We start from the raw sequence: 15,943 nt of genomic DNA on the forward strand, positions 1-15,943 counted from the left end.
ACATGAGACAAACATCCCTTGTGGACTGACAAGATATGACGGCTTGTTACAACAAAAGGTTAGATGGAGAGGTGTTAAGAGAGAGAGAGACAGAGACTAAGGGACAAAGTGAATACTTATTGTACATTTTAAACTATGCTCCCAGTAACCATTTACTTTGCCCATGAACCATCACCCATTTTGGGAAAAGAAGTAATGCATATATTTACAAGTGGATGTCTTTGTTCGTCGTCTGTCTCTGTTGAAACCAATCAATCCTTCTATGGGAAGGGGTCGATAGGTTTAAGGATCTGGTTGTCCACCAGAGATCACAATGTCCTCCTTCTTTGTTGTCCTGGCTTGTTGTGAAGTGTTTTCAGAGCAGATACTCAGATGCTTGACTGAGATGGGATTCTCTCCTTCTTTCCTTGGGTAGATAGTCAAAGTTCCAAATCACTTTACATGCGTAGCTGCAGATTGGCATTGTTTCTGGTCTGGTAGGTGAGGTTATCTTCTTCACCTCGTGTTGAGACTAAGTTCTAACCATTTTCAACATGTAGCTAACACTCCATGCTTTACTGGTGTAAATTAATTATTCATGGATCTGCTCCCAATCTCTTTACACACCAGTAGCAATCCAGCAATGTTTTAGTCTGATGTGTTAAGTTTTAGCCAGTCCTTTTAAGCACTATTGTCAAAAAGGCGGTTCTATCACGCTGACAAGCTCTCTGACCTAATTCGGGGCATGTCTAATCACTGTGCACAGTTTATATGAAAAACAATGATCTCATTAGAAAACTAAAATCACGTTAATATCTTAATAAAAATATTCTCTAGATTTTCTACAACATTTGGATGTAAACTTGACATATAGAATGTGTACTCTTTCTGAGTTACAGTATTTTCTTGATACCATTCTTAATGACATCACAAAATAATAAACAAATGTGAAATGATTATTCTTTAGATCCCCACTGACCATACCTTAACTTCTCTAGGATATGAGGGACGCTAGCCAGTGAAATTGCAGGGTGCCAAATTCAAATCAACAGAAATCTCATAATTAACATTCCTCAAACATACAAGTATTATACACAATTTTAAAGAAACTTCTCAGTAATCCAGCCACCGTGTCTGATTTCAAAAAGGCTTCACGGCGAAAGCACACGTTGCGATTATGTTAGGTCAGCGCCTAGCCACAGAAAAACATACAGCCATTTTCCAAAGAAGGAGAGGTGTCACAAAAGACAGAAATAGCATTAAAATGAATCACTAACCTTTCTTCACCGGATGGCACACCCAGGACTCCATGTTAGACAATAAATGTTTGTTTTGTTCGATAAATTCATCTTTATGTCCAAAAACCTGGCGCGTTATGTTCAGAAATGCATTGTCTCAAACAAACATCCGGTGAAAGTGCAGAGAGCCACATCAAATTACAGAAATACTCATCATAAACATTGATGAAATAAACACACAATTAACGATAAACTTCTCCTTAATGCAACCGCTGTGTCAGATTTCAAAAACGTTTTACGGTAAAAGCACACCATGTGATTATGTTAGGTCAGCAACTTGGCACAGAAAAACATACAGCCATTTTTCAACCAAGGAGAGGTGTCACAAAACTCAGAAATAGCATTATAAATATTCACTTACCTTTGATGATCTTCATCGGAATGCACTCCCAGGAATCCCAGTTCCACAATAAATGTTTTTTTTTGTTTGATAAAGTCCATCATTTATGTCCAAATATCTCCTTTTTGTTCACAGACACTTAGTTCAGACGAGAAGTCAAAACAGTTCCATTACAATTCATAGAATCATGTCAAACGATGGATAGAATCAATCTTTAGGATGTTTTTAACATACATCTTCAATAATATTCCAACCGGACAATTCCTTTGTCTTTAGAAATTAAAAGGAACGGAGCTCGCTCTCACGGCCGCTCGTGACTTAGCTCATGGCATTCTGCCAGACCCCATGGTTCAAACAGCTCTTATTCGCTCCCCATTCACAGTAGAAGCCTGAAACAATGTTCTAAAGACTGTTGACATCTAGTGGAAGCCTTAGGAAGTGCAATATGACCCCATAGACACTGTATATTGGATAGGCAATCAATTGAAAACCTACAAACCTACAAACCTCAGATTTCCCACTTCCTGGTTGGATTTTTTCTCAGGTTTTTGCCTGCCATATGAGTTCTGTTATACTCACAGACATCATTCAAATAGTTTTCAAAACTTCAGAGTGTTTTCTATCCAGATATACTAATAATATGCATATATTAGCAACTGGGACTGAGTAGAGTGTTTTCTATCCAAATCTACTAATTATATGCATATTCTAGCTTTTGGACCTGAGTAGCAGGCATTTTACTCTGGGCACCTTATTCATCCAAGCTACTCAATACTGCCCCCCATTCACAAAGAAGTTATCATTCATATCTTAATATATTTTTGGACGTTATAGTTTGTGGCAAAAGTCTTCTGTAGACAAAGGGACATTCCTTCACCAATACTGAAGAGCAAGAGGGAGATTCCCCTGATGCCTAATTTATGACAGTGTTAAGGTGTCAAAACTGCCCCCACACCAGGAGAGTCATGACATACCATAATATATACTCACATATCACTAATGATAATGTACTTTTCCTTTGTCCCCACAGCAAAATGCACCTACATGGCCCAGACTTTGTCAGAGGGCCAGCGTCTGCTAACGAAGAGGTGCACAGAATGCAAGGTAACAACAGATCCGTCCCTCCCTGACTAAGAGCATTAGGGTCGTCACAATATCATTATTGTAATACTCAGAACTATTGTGAAGTATCGTGATACCCAGAAGTACTATGACGAATCATGATAGTCATGGCAAGGAAACAAAACATGAAGCAGACTTCATTTATTGAGGAAAACGGTCCTAATGTTGGAAACAAAAACACAAACAACAATACAAGTAACCAAGAGTCACATTTGTATATATTCAAAGCTGTTACACACTAAATATTTACATGAAGCAGGTTTTCAAAGAGTTGAATGTGCTTCGTGTTTTCCTTCTTGCCATGAAAAATTTAGTATCATATTATTGTGATACTAGTATCGTGACAAGAAAGTTGTACAACTCAGTTCTGTAGATTGATTTCTGTGTTATTTAGTTATCCAACTGAATGTATTAGTTCTCAGAGCCCAGACACAATCTGTTCAATCTTTCTGTTTTTATTTCTCATCCATGGGTGAGATATGAGGGTAATTGAGAGTAATATATGAACATAGAAACAAAGGGCTGTTTGAAGTGACTGAGGGGTAAATCTAAGGAGCAGGGCTGACTCCCAATACGATCCCTCTATAGGATCCTATGGGCCCTGGTCAAAAGTAGTGAACTATTGGGAATACATTGCCATTTGGGTTGCATATTACATTTAAGGTGCATGCAGCACAGAGACCGTGTTGCATTGTGGTAGACTATAATTAAAGTCATTATTCCGCTGAGGGAAAAAAGAACCCTCTTCTCTATGTGCTGCAATTTATCTTAAAAGGCACTTTTAAGAGGGAAAGTGTGTTTTACTGGTGTAATTGGTTACAAAGAGACGAGCCAGGCAGACAGGCAAAGGGTTTTAAGGCCCCCTTTAGACTTTACAGTGGTATTCAGTGCTCTGTAGGTAGCTTTCCTTCAGACAGGGATTACAGTCTCAATCATCTGCCACCATGGTTGTTAAAGTGGAGAACTGCCCAGTTCAATGACATACACTACCAGTCAAAAGTTTGGACACACCTACTCATTCAAGGGTTTTTCTTTATTTGTACTATTTTCTACATTGTAGAATAATAGTGAAGACATCAAAACTATGAAATAACACATATAGAATCATGTAGTAACCAAAAAAGTGCTAAGTAAATCTCTTCAAAGTAGCCACGCTTTGCCTTGACAGCTTTGCACACTCTTAGCATTCTCTTAACCAGCTTCATGAGGAATGCTTTTCAAAAAGTCTAGAAGGAGTTCCCACATATGTTTAGTACTTGTTGGCTGCTTTTTCTTCACTCTGCGGTCCAACTCATCCCAAACCATCTAAATTGGGTTGAGGTCGGGTGATTGTGGAGGCCTGGTCATCTGATGCAGCACTCCATCACTCTCCTTCTTGGTCAAATAGCCCTTACACTGCCTGGAGGTATGTTTTGAGTCATTGTCCTGTTGAAAAACAAATGATAGTCCCACTAAGCTCAAACCAGAAGGGATGGCGTATCGCTGCAGAATGCTGTGGTAGCCATGCTGGTTAAGTGTGCCTTGAATTCTAAGTAAATCACAGACAGTGTCACCATCAAAGCAACCCCAAACCATCACACCTCCTCAAGTGCTTCATGGTGGGAACCAAACATGCAGAGATCATCTGTTTATCTACTCTGTGTCTCACAAAGACGCGCCGAACCAAAAATCTCAAATTTCTCTAATGTCCATTGCTCGTGTTTCTTGGCTCAAGCAAGTCTTTTCTTCTCATTGGTGTTGTCATGACTTGCCCTGTTTGGGTGAGGATCATAGGCACCAGATCCACTCTCCCTCTCACCCACCAGTTTTATGTCCGGTTGTAAATATTGTGTAGAAACTTTGCGCTTGGTAGTATTGAGGGGAAAGAAACCCTTTTGTTACAAGGAGATTCCTCTCGTCAAAATGGTAACATCAAAAGGTTGAATAATTAAACAATATTTATGTATTCCAAACAGTTGGAATGGTCCATGGATACTTAGAGAACAATCCTGTCGAATTCATTACTAATTGGTGATGTAACTAAGGACAGTAGAACAACATAACTGTATCTCTGAATGTGTATATTTGCCAGTGATAAGATTCACATCCAAATGTTGGGGAACTGATATGATTAAACATGAAACTATTTGTGAGAAGATGTATTGTGATGTTGGCCTTCTAAATTAAATCTATATTTTTCATATAAAGTCTTAACCAAGTCAGTGGCCATGCCCATGTGAGCACAGACATTAAGACAAAGGGAGGGAACTCCCCTTTTCCCCGAGTTCTTAATTAGGACTTGTGACAACATTTATATAGACCAGAGGACGCACCAATAGTTAAGAAATCTACAAAACTAAAGACCAGAAAACATGGAGCTGTGGCTACTTGTTGGAATGGTTGGCAATTTAAATATAGACCAAACAGCGTGAAGCGGTGGCTACATGGATGAGAAATGGTTTAAAACTAAAGACCAAGCAGGGTGACGGTGTGAACCGGGCATAATGAATGATTAAGAAACTTTGAAACACAGCTGTTTAAGTACTTTAGTCTAGTAACCTCGACCGAGAACCACAGGGAAGTACTCTGAAGGATCCATTCTAAAGAACATTTGCCTAGCAAATGACCATTGGTACGTCTGACGTATCCATTCAGCTACAACTACGAAATACTTTGATCTCTGGTGGACAAACCAGAGACGTTCTGTCAAATTACTCCCCAGACGGATCGAGTGTATTCAACGGAGAGACAGCAAAGACATACAGTGCCTTGCGAAAGTATTCGGCCCCCTTGAACTTTGCGACCTTTTGCCACATTTCAGGCTTCAAACATAAAGATATAAAACTGTATTTTTTTGTGAAGAATCAACAACAAGTGGGACACAATCATGAAGTGGAACGACATTTATTGGATATTTCAAACTTTTTTAACAAATCAAAAACTGAAAAATTGGGTGTGCAAAATTATTCAGCCCCTTTACTTTCAGTGCAGCAAACTCTCTCCAGAAGTTCAGTGAGGATCTCTGAATGATCCAATGTTGACCTAAATGACTAATGATGATAAATACAATCCACCTGTGTGTAATCAAGTCTCCGTATAAATGCACCTGCACTGTGATAGTCTCAGAGGTCCGTTAAAAGCGCAGAGAGCATCATGAAGAACAAGGAACACACCAGGCAGGTCCGAGATACTGTTGTGAAGAAGTTTAAAGCCGGATTTGGATACAAAAAGATTTCCCAAGCTTTAAACATCCCAAGGAGCACTGTGCAAGTGATAATATTGAAATGGAAGGAGTATCAGACCACTGCAAATCTACCAAGACCTGGCCGTCCCTCTAAACTTTCAGCTCATACAAGGAGAAGACTGATCAGAGATGCAGCCAAGAGGCCCATGATCACTCTGGATGAACTGCAGAGATCTACAGCTGAGGTGGGAGACTCTGTCCATAGGACAACAATCAGTCATATATTGCACAAATCTGGCCTTTATGGAAGAGTGGCAAGAAGAAAGCCATTTCTTAAAGATATCCATAAAAAGTGTCGTTTAAAGTTTGCCACAAGCCGCCTGGGAGACACACCAAACATGTGGAAGAAGGTGCTCTGGTCAGATGAAACCAAAATTGAACTTTTTGGCAACAATGCAAAACGTTATGTTTGGCGTAAAAGCAACACAGCTCATCACCCTGAACACACCATCCCCACTGTCAAACATGGTGGTGGCAGCATCATGGTTTGGGCCTGCTTTTCTTCAGCAGGGACAGGGAAGATGGTTAAAATTGATGGGAAGATGGATGGAGCCAAATACAGGACCATTCTGGAAGAAAACCTGATGGAGTCTGCAAAAGACCTGAGACTGGGACGGAGATTTGTCTTCCAACAAGACAATGATCCAAAACATAAAGCAAAATCTACAATGGAATGGTTCAGAAATAAACATATCCAGGTGTTAGTATGGCCAAGTCAAAGTCCAGACCTGAATCCAATCGAGAATCTGTGGAAAGAACTGAAAACTGCTGTTCACAAATGCTCTCCATCCAACCTCACTGAGCTCGAGCTGTTTTGCAAGGAGGAATGGGAAAAAATTTCAGTCTCTCGATGTGCAAAACTGATAGAGACATACCCCAAGCAACTTACAGCTGTAATCGCAGCAAAAGGTGGCGCTACAAAGTATTAACTTAAGGGGGCTGAATAATTTTGCACGCCCAATTTTTCAGTTTTTGATTTGTTAAAAAAGTTAGAAATATCCAATAAATGTCGTTCCACTTCATGATTGTGTCCCACTTGTTGTTGATTCTTCACAAAAAAATACAGTTTTATATCTTCATGTTTGAAGCAAGTGGGACACAATCATGAAGTGGAACGACATTTATTTGATATTTCAAACTTTTTAAACAAATCAAAAACTGAAAAATTGGGCGTGCAAAATTATTCAGTGGGCAAAATAACACATTCAATGGACAGAGGAGCTCTGTCTACAAGGCCAGCATCCCGGCGTCGCCTCTTCACTGTTGACGTTGAGACTGGTATTTTGTGGGTACTATATAATGAAGCTGTCAGTTGAGGACTTATGGGGCATCTGTATCTCAAACTTGACACTCTAATGTACTTGTCCTCTTGCTCAGTTGTGCACCAGGGCCTCCCACTCCTCTTTCTATTCTGGTTAGAGCCAGTTTGTCCTGTTCTGTGAAGGGAGTAGTACACAGCGTTGAACAAGATCTTTAGTTTCTTGGAAATGTCTGACATGGAATTGCCTTCATTTCCCAGAACAAGAATAGGCTGACAAGTTTCAGAAGAAAGGTCTTTGTTTCTGGCCATTTTCAGCCTGTAATCGAACCCACAACTGCAGATGCTCCAGATACTCAACTAGTCTAAAAAAGGCCAGTTTTAATAAACACAACAGTTTTCAGCTGTGCTAACATAATTGCAAAAGGGTTTTCTAATAATCAATTAGCCTTTTAAAATGATAAACTCGGATTAGCTAACACAACGTGCCATTGGAACACAAGAGCGATGGATGCTGATAGTGGGCTGCTATACGCTTATGTAGATTTTCCATTAAAACAAAATCTGCCGTTTCCAGCTACAATAGTCATTTACATCATTAACGATGTCTCCAATGTATTTCTGATCAATTCAATGTTATTTTAATGAACAAAAAATGTGCTTTTCTTTCAAAAACAAGGACATTTCTAAGGTACCCCAAACTTTTGAACGGTAGTGTATGTATGTACATATATAAACTCAGCAAAAAAAGAAATGTCCCTTTTTCAGGACCCTGTCTTTCAAAGATAATTCATAAAAATCCAAATAACTTCACAGATCCTCATTGTAAAGTGTTTAACTGTCCTGCGTAATAATCACGTTTTGGAACACTGAGTGCATTCTGACAGCACGTGCATAAAACAACTCCCGCTGGGGGAAAAGGTTAATCATGGTGCCCCAAAATTACTGATGAGTTAGTTGTTACATGAGTAATTTATCTTAGGAATTTAACATAGTTAATCGATTTGATAAAATAATTGTCATCACACTAATGATAGCCAAAGACGTGACAGTGTCCTTTTAGTAGGGGTTTCTTTGCAGCAATTCAACCATGAAGCCCTGATTCATGCAGTCTCCTCTGAACAATTGATGTTGAGATGTGTCTGTTACTTGAACTCTGTGAAGCATTATTTGGGCTGAAATCTGAGGTGCAGTTAACTCTAATGAACTTATCCTCTTTAGCCTCTTGATCTTATGGCTCAATACTGCCCCCGTTGGAGGAAGTGCGTGCCCATAGTAAACTGAAAATATTTTTTTCCAAAATTGCTAATATATGCATATAATAATAATTATTGAATAGAAAACACTCTAAAGTTTCTAAAACCGTTTAAATTATGTCTGTATGTAAAGCAGAACTCTCAGGGCAGCCTTTCTCCCAAACTCTCTCTTGTCAAGAGAAAAGTTGGGTCAACTTTGACGTCATCGCCCCCACCCTTCCCAGGCAGCTACCGATCTGGGAACAGTATGTATTTGTTCAGCGCGATGTCTGCTTTCAATTGGCACGTTCATTGTTTGAATTTCGCGCTCCCTCATCCTTTGGCGGGCGAAAATGCCCGGTTCACTCTCACATACATGCACTCTATTGCGCGCGGCCGATTTGGGGAACGTTCTTTTCCAATAGACACCAGTTGAAGCCGGTTCGTTTGTTCGCGATGATCATTGTTTTACATGATAAAAACATCATTTTGCTCGATTCTGCACTTAGTTTGACCAGTTTAGTCAACATATAATATGTAATTTTGAAGTTTGATTGCGCAAGAGTGCGGGACCAGAAGGAGCAGAAGTTATTTTGGGTGCATTTCAGCTGAAGCTGTTAGCATATGCTAATACAAAGACGCACAACTTGAAACCAAACGATGTATTGGGTAAGTATGACTCCTTCTACGTCTTCTGATCGAAGAACATCAAAGGTAAGGGAATATTTATGTGGTTATTTTGGGTTTCTGTGGACTCCAAACGTAGAGGAGACACTGCTAATATCTGAGCGCCGACTCATAGCATAGACTAGTGAACGAATTCTGTAACGTTAAAAATAAATGTAACACAGCGGTTGTATTAAGAAGAAGTGTATCTTTGTAACTATATGTAGAACATGTATATTTAGTCATGTTTATTGCTTGTTATCTGACGTTATCTGTCCGAGCTATCATAATTTCTCCGGACATTTTGAGTAGCATTTTTGAAATGTCGTCATTGTAAACAGAGATTTATGGATATTAATGGCATATTATTGAAAAAAAAAAATGTACTGTGTAACATGTAATATTACTGTCATCTGATGAAGATTTTCAAAAGGTTAGTGAATTATTTATTTTTTAATCCTACTTTTAAATTTTATATTTTCTGGGACAAAATGGCCGCCGCTTGCATTTTGTTTCGGTGGTGGTCTAATATAAATGTGTGCTATGTTTTCGCCGTAAAACATTTTAGAAATCTGACTTGCTGGGTAGATGAACAAGGTGTTTATCTTTCATTTGAGCTATTGGACTTGTGTAGGTGTGGAGGTTAAATATGTCTAAGAATATTTTTTCACATATTGCGTTATGCTAATGAGCTTGAGCCGTAGTCACGATCCCGGATCCGGGATGGGTAGCATCAAGAGGTTAGCAACTCTGGGTCTTCCCTTTCTGTGGTGATCTTCATGATATCCTCATGAGAGCCATTGTCATTATAGTGTCATTATAGCACTTGATGGTTTTTGCGACGGCACTTGAAGAAACTTTCAAAGTTCTTGAAATGTTCGGATTGACTGACCTTCATGTCTTAAAGTAATGATGGACTGTTGTTTCTCTTTGCTTTTTTTGAGCTGTTCTTGCCAAAATATGGACTTGGTCTTTTACCAAATAGGGCAATCTTCTGTATACCACATCTTCCTTGTCACAACACAACTGATTGGCTCAAACACATTAGGAAGGAAAGAAATTCCACAAATGAACTTTATCAAGAAACACCATGTTAATTTAAATGTATTCCAGGTGACTTCCTCATTAAGCTGGTTGAGAGAATGCCAAGAGTGTGCAAAGCTGTCATCAAGGCAAAGGGTGTCTACTTTGAAGAATCAAAAATATAAAATAGATTTTGATTTGTTTAACACTTTTTTTGGTTACTACATGATTCCATATGTGTTATTTCATATGTCTTCACTATTATTCTACAATGTAGAAAATAGCACAAATAAAGAAAAATCCTTGAATGAGTAGGTCCCAACTTTTGACTGGTACTATAGGTTTACATAATTCCTTTTATCAAATTACAGAAAACAGAGAGTTTAAAGGGGAAATTAGGACATTACATTTAAAAAGTTGCCCCTATCACTCCCATTGATTTGTAGCTATTAGTCGCTTAAATTAGGTGAAGCTTGTAGTGGCTGTATAACCTTTTATAGCAGTGGGCTAAATCAGGGTTCCACAGAGTGTTTCTTGGTAGTCTTAAACAAATCTACTTTGAATCAAAAGTATACACTTCACACACATGGTTACAAACTTAAGAAAAGAGACACCTGTACTATGTCAAATATAGAGTTGAAATGTATTACATTTTGTGTTTGCATCCCATTATTACACTTTATATACAGTTGAAGTCGGAAGTTTACTTACACTTAGGTTGGAGTCATTAAAACTCATTTTTCAACCACTCCACAATGTCTTGTTAGAAAACTATAGTTTTGGCAAGTCGGTTAGGACATCTACTTTGTGCATGACACAAGTAACTGTTCCAACAATTGTTTACAGACGGATTATTTCACTTATAAGTCACTGTATCACAATTCCAGTGGGTCAGAAGTTTACATACACTAAGTTGACTGTGCCTTTAAACAGCTTGGAAAGTTCCAGAAAATTATGTCATGGCTTTAGACGCTTCTGATAGGCTAATTGACATCATTTGAGTCAATTGGAGGTGTACCTGTGGATGTATTTCAAGGCCTACCTTAAAACCCAAAGCCTCTTTGATTGACATCATGAGAAAATCATAAGAAATCAGCCAAGACCTCAGAAAAACAAACTTGTAGACCTCCACGAGTCTGGTTCATCCTTGGCAGCAATTTCCAAACGTCTGAAGGTACCACGTTCATCTGTACAAACAATAGTACGCAAGTATAAACACCATGGGACCACGCAGCCGTCATACCGCTCAGGAAGGAGACACATTCTAGGAGACACGTTCTGTCTCCTATCAAGTTAAAGCTTGGTCGCAAATGGGTCTCCAAATGGACAATGACTCCAAGCATACTTCCAAAGTTGTGGCAAAATGGCTTAAGGACAACAAAGTCAAGGTATTGGAGTGGCCATCACAAGCCCTGACCTCAATCCTATAGAAAATGTAACATTGTGGGAAGCTTGTAGAAGGCTACCCGAAACATTTGACCTAAGTTAAACAATTTAAGGGCAATGATACCAAATACTAATTGAGTGTATGTAAACTTCTGACCCACTGGGAATGTGATGAAAGAAATTGAAGCTGAAAAAATCATTCTCTCTACTATTATTCTGACATTTCACATCCTTAAAATAAAGTGGTGATCCTTACTGACCTAAGATAGGGAATTTTTACTAGGATTAAATGTCAGGAATTGTGAAAAACTGTGTATTTGACTATGGTGTATGTAAACGTCCGACTTCGACTGTACATCTCAGTAGACTGAAATATAACAAAACCGTTTGACAAAGAAACACTGCATTTTCGGCAGCTTCCATCTTTGTGCAACAGTTTGTGGAAGGCCCTTTCCTGTTTCAATATGACAATGCCCCCTGTACACAATGTGAGGTCCATACAGAAATGTTTGTTGGGATCAGTGTGGAAGGACTTGACTGGCCTGCACAGAGCTCTGATCTCAACCCCATTGAACACCTTTTGGATGAATTGGAACTCCGACTGCGAGCCAGGACAATCGCCCACATCATGTAACTCAGTCAAGCAGTAAAATCAGAACAGCACAGACTGTGAAGAGACAAACACACACAGGCACACACACTGCATTCTCAAACACATGCTACCATACATGCACATACATTTTAATATTGTTATTTTGCTGTATTATTGATTTTGTATTGTAGATACTGTATGTTATGGTAGAGTAGTGTGTAATAGTGTGTTGTGTTGTGTATTGTTTTATTGTATGTAATTGTGATTGGACCACAGGAAGAGTAGCTGCTGCCTTTGCAGCATCTAATCGGGATCCGGACTCAATAAAATAAAATAAAAATTGTACACTACTTTTCACCAGGGGCAATAGGGCTCTGGTCAAAAGTAGTGCACTATATAGGGAATATTGTGCCATTTTGGACACAAATCCATTTGGTGTCGCACCTGGAAGGGGGTGACTTTGAAGTAACTTTGAAAGAGAGAGTTATGTAAGGGGTCTAAGCAATGCTTCACACTTTGAGAGGCACACAGGGACCGGAGGAGCGGAAACTGAGACAGATTGGCGTGTAACTGTATTTGTAGCTATTTATTTCGAAAGCCCATTGCTGGATGAGGAAGACCGTTTTATAGAGGCGAGAGTCTGCGTTCTCTCCCTTTCTTTGTGAATCTCTGTATATCCCTGTCTCTATGCATTTTCATTCATGTTGTGGGTATTGTGCCTATATTCTGTAGTTTGTTTCTGTTTTTGCAAGTGTTAAGGATCAGTCTAAAATGTAATTATCCTTCTGCTACAAGGATGCAAGCACATTAATTTACTCAAACAACCAAACTAACATACAGTATAACACTGTACATTTAATATGAAAAAAATCAAGTTTTGACCTCCTTGTCATATTCAAAATGGGTCTGTTTCTCTTTTGCATCTGTGCTTTTCCATGCGTGCTACGAAAGTCAATAATTTGTTGACATCATGTAATTATTGGAAACAACCTATCGCTAACATGCTAATTCTAATTTATTGTTAATAAAGTTGTATTGAATATATTTGCTTCAATGTGTGTATTTGGTTTGTTTTTGCAGAACGGGATGATGGTGAGAGTGACAGAGAACTGTCCAGAGCTCAACTGCACCCTCAAGGAACAGATCCTACCTGAAAACAGGTGCTGTAACATCTGCAAAGGTTGGTCCTTCAAATATAAAGTTGCTTGCTATTGGTTCAGCCCTCATTCCCTCTCCCCTTGCAGTATCTCATTGGCTGAGCCATCATCTTCTGCTGCCCAACATTTACTAAGTATGAATCATTCCTCATCGTTGTCTACCACTGGTCCCACCCTTAAAACCTCTTAAACCTACCCCCCTACTTTGTGTAATTTCCGCCTGAAGACATACCCAAATCTAACAGCCTGTAGCTCAGGCACAGAACCAAGTATATGCATATTATTGGTACCATTTGAAAGAAAACACTCTGAAGTTTGTGTAAATGTGAATTGAATGTAGGAGAATAACACACAATAGATCTGGTTTAGATAAAACTATGGAAAAAAACATTAGTTTTTTCTATTTATTTTTGTATCATCATCTTTCAAATGAACAAGATAAAACAAAAATTCAGATAAGACGATGGGGACAATTTTAGTGAAAAAATTAAGAGGGCAACAGTACCTGTGCAAAATTTCAGAATGATAACTTCCAAAATGAGTGTGCTACATAACATTTATTATGAAGTCACCCAGGTGTCCCACACAAGTAGCCCAAATGTACCCAAGTGGCCAAATTGGTGAAGTACACATTTTGAAACCAATAACTATATACAGAATACCAAAATGGTATTCTAACACACCCACCCACAAAAATTAACAATTTTTAAACATTTTTGTAAACATTTTTTTTAGAAAAAAATGTTATGAAAAAAAAAAATATATATACATTTACAAATAAACATGGGTAACTATTTACACACTTTTACACACCCTCAGTCCTCTATCAAATCTATTTATATAGCCCCAGCCTAAAACCCCAAACAGCAAGCAATGCAGGTGTAGAAGCACGGTGGCTAAGAAAAACAACCTAGAAAGGCAAAAACCTAGGAAGAAACAAGGCAATGAGGGGTGGCCAGTCCTCTTCTGGCTGTGCCGGGTGGAGATGACAGTGTTTTTGTAGTGTGCAACAGGACAGCACCTCAAGAGAAAAAATTAACAGTTTAGGGTTCCATAGCAGCAGGCAGAACAGTTGAAACTGGAACAGCGGCAAGGCCAGGTGGACTGGGGACAGCAAGGAGTCATCATGTCAGGTAGTCCTGAAGCATGGTCCCAGGGGTTCAAGTCCACCGAGAGAAAGAAGGAGAGAAAGAGAGCAGACTTAAATTCACACAAGACACCAGGTAAGACAGGAAAAATACTCCAGATATAACATACTGACCCTAGCTCAGCTAGACAGCAGACTGGTGTTCTCATCTAGACTGCAGACTGGTGTTCTCAGCTAGACTGCAGACTGGTGTTCTCAGCTAGACTGCAGACTGGTGTTCTCAGCTAGACTGCAGACTGGTGTTCTCAGCTAGACTGCAGACTGGTGTTCTCATCTAGACTGCAGACTGGTGTTCTCATCTAGACTGCAGACTGGTGTTCTCAGCTAGACTGCAGACTGGTGTTCTCAGCTAGACCGCAGACCCACTTTGCCATATAACCCCACCAACATTGCCAAAACTCTAGACAATGTTCTGCTGCTGATGCCAGATGCCATAGCAGTCTCTCTCTGATGTCAAGCAGAGGGTCACTGAGCATGTGCTGCATGTGATGGGAGACTTCATCTTGCAAACAACACAGCAACGCCTCCATGCTGTGCCCTTTTGGCCCTTAGGCACATCCATGCCTGCACAAATATATATACCCTTTGTCTTCCATTGGACCATCCCAGTGATTAACTTCTTATGGGCAGGTGTGGTGGTAGCGTCACACCTGGCCAACATCTGGTGATATTGCAGAGAGCGAAATTCAAACTACAGAATTATAAATGTTTAACTTTCATAAAATCACAAGTGTAATACATCAAAATAAAGCTTAACTTCTTGTTAATCCAACCGCTGTGGCAGATTTCAAAAAGGCTTTACTGCGAAAGAACACCCTATGCGATTATCTGAGGACAGCGCCCCGCATACAAAAGCATGAAAAACATATTTCAACCAGTCAGGTGCGCCACGAAAGTCAGAAATAGCGATATAATAAATGCCTTTCCTTTGATCGTCTTCTGTTGGCACTCCAAAAGGTCCCAGATACATCACAAATGGTCATTTTGTTCGATAATGTCCTTCATTATGTCCATAAAAACTCAGTTTAGCTGGCGCGCTTCAGTGATAAATCCACCCAGTTTCCCTCCATCAAAATGCATACAAAATGAATCCCAAACGTTACTAATAAACTTTTGAGTATTTTCTATCCAAATCTACCAATTATATGCATATCCTAGCTTCTGGGTCTGAGTAACAGGCAGTTTACTTTGGGCACGCTTTTCATCCGGACGTGAAAATACTGCCCCCTACCCAAGAGAGGTTAAAAGGCCCTGGCACCAATCATGAGAGCATGGAGAAGATAACAGCCAATCGCAGCTTGATGCTTGTTCGAGTGGAGCCAGTCTGTCTCCCAAATGGCACCATATTCCCTATATAGTGCACTTATACTGTATAGTCCACAACTTTTTACCAGGGCCCGTACGGCTCTGGTCAAAAGTAGTGAACTATGTAGGGAACAGGGTTACTCAAATGGCCATATTTGTCTCTTTACGTCCTACATGAATGTTTCATCCATTGATGGCTGGAGTTCGGAGCA

General features: G+C 39.4%; 1 protein-coding gene across 1 annotated transcript in view; it reads left to right on the forward strand.

Annotated features, from left to right (window-relative positions):
- The window catches only part of LOC112248956 (protein kinase C-binding protein NELL1), a 412,284-nt gene that overhangs the window by 172,046 nt on the left and 224,295 nt on the right, over positions 1–15,943 (forward strand). Inside the window, exons 10-11 of the mRNA XM_024418430.2 lie at positions 2,648–2,721; positions 13,203–13,302. Coding sequence (XP_024274198.1) covers positions 2,648–2,721; positions 13,203–13,302 — 174 coding nt within the window. The remainder of the gene's footprint in view (positions 1–2,647; positions 2,722–13,202; positions 13,303–15,943) is intronic.

The sequence above is a fragment of the Oncorhynchus tshawytscha genome, linkage group LG04, assembly GCF_018296145.1.
Source record: "Oncorhynchus tshawytscha isolate Ot180627B linkage group LG04, Otsh_v2.0, whole genome shotgun sequence".
Lineage (NCBI taxonomy): Eukaryota > Metazoa > Chordata > Actinopteri > Salmoniformes > Salmonidae > Oncorhynchus > Oncorhynchus tshawytscha.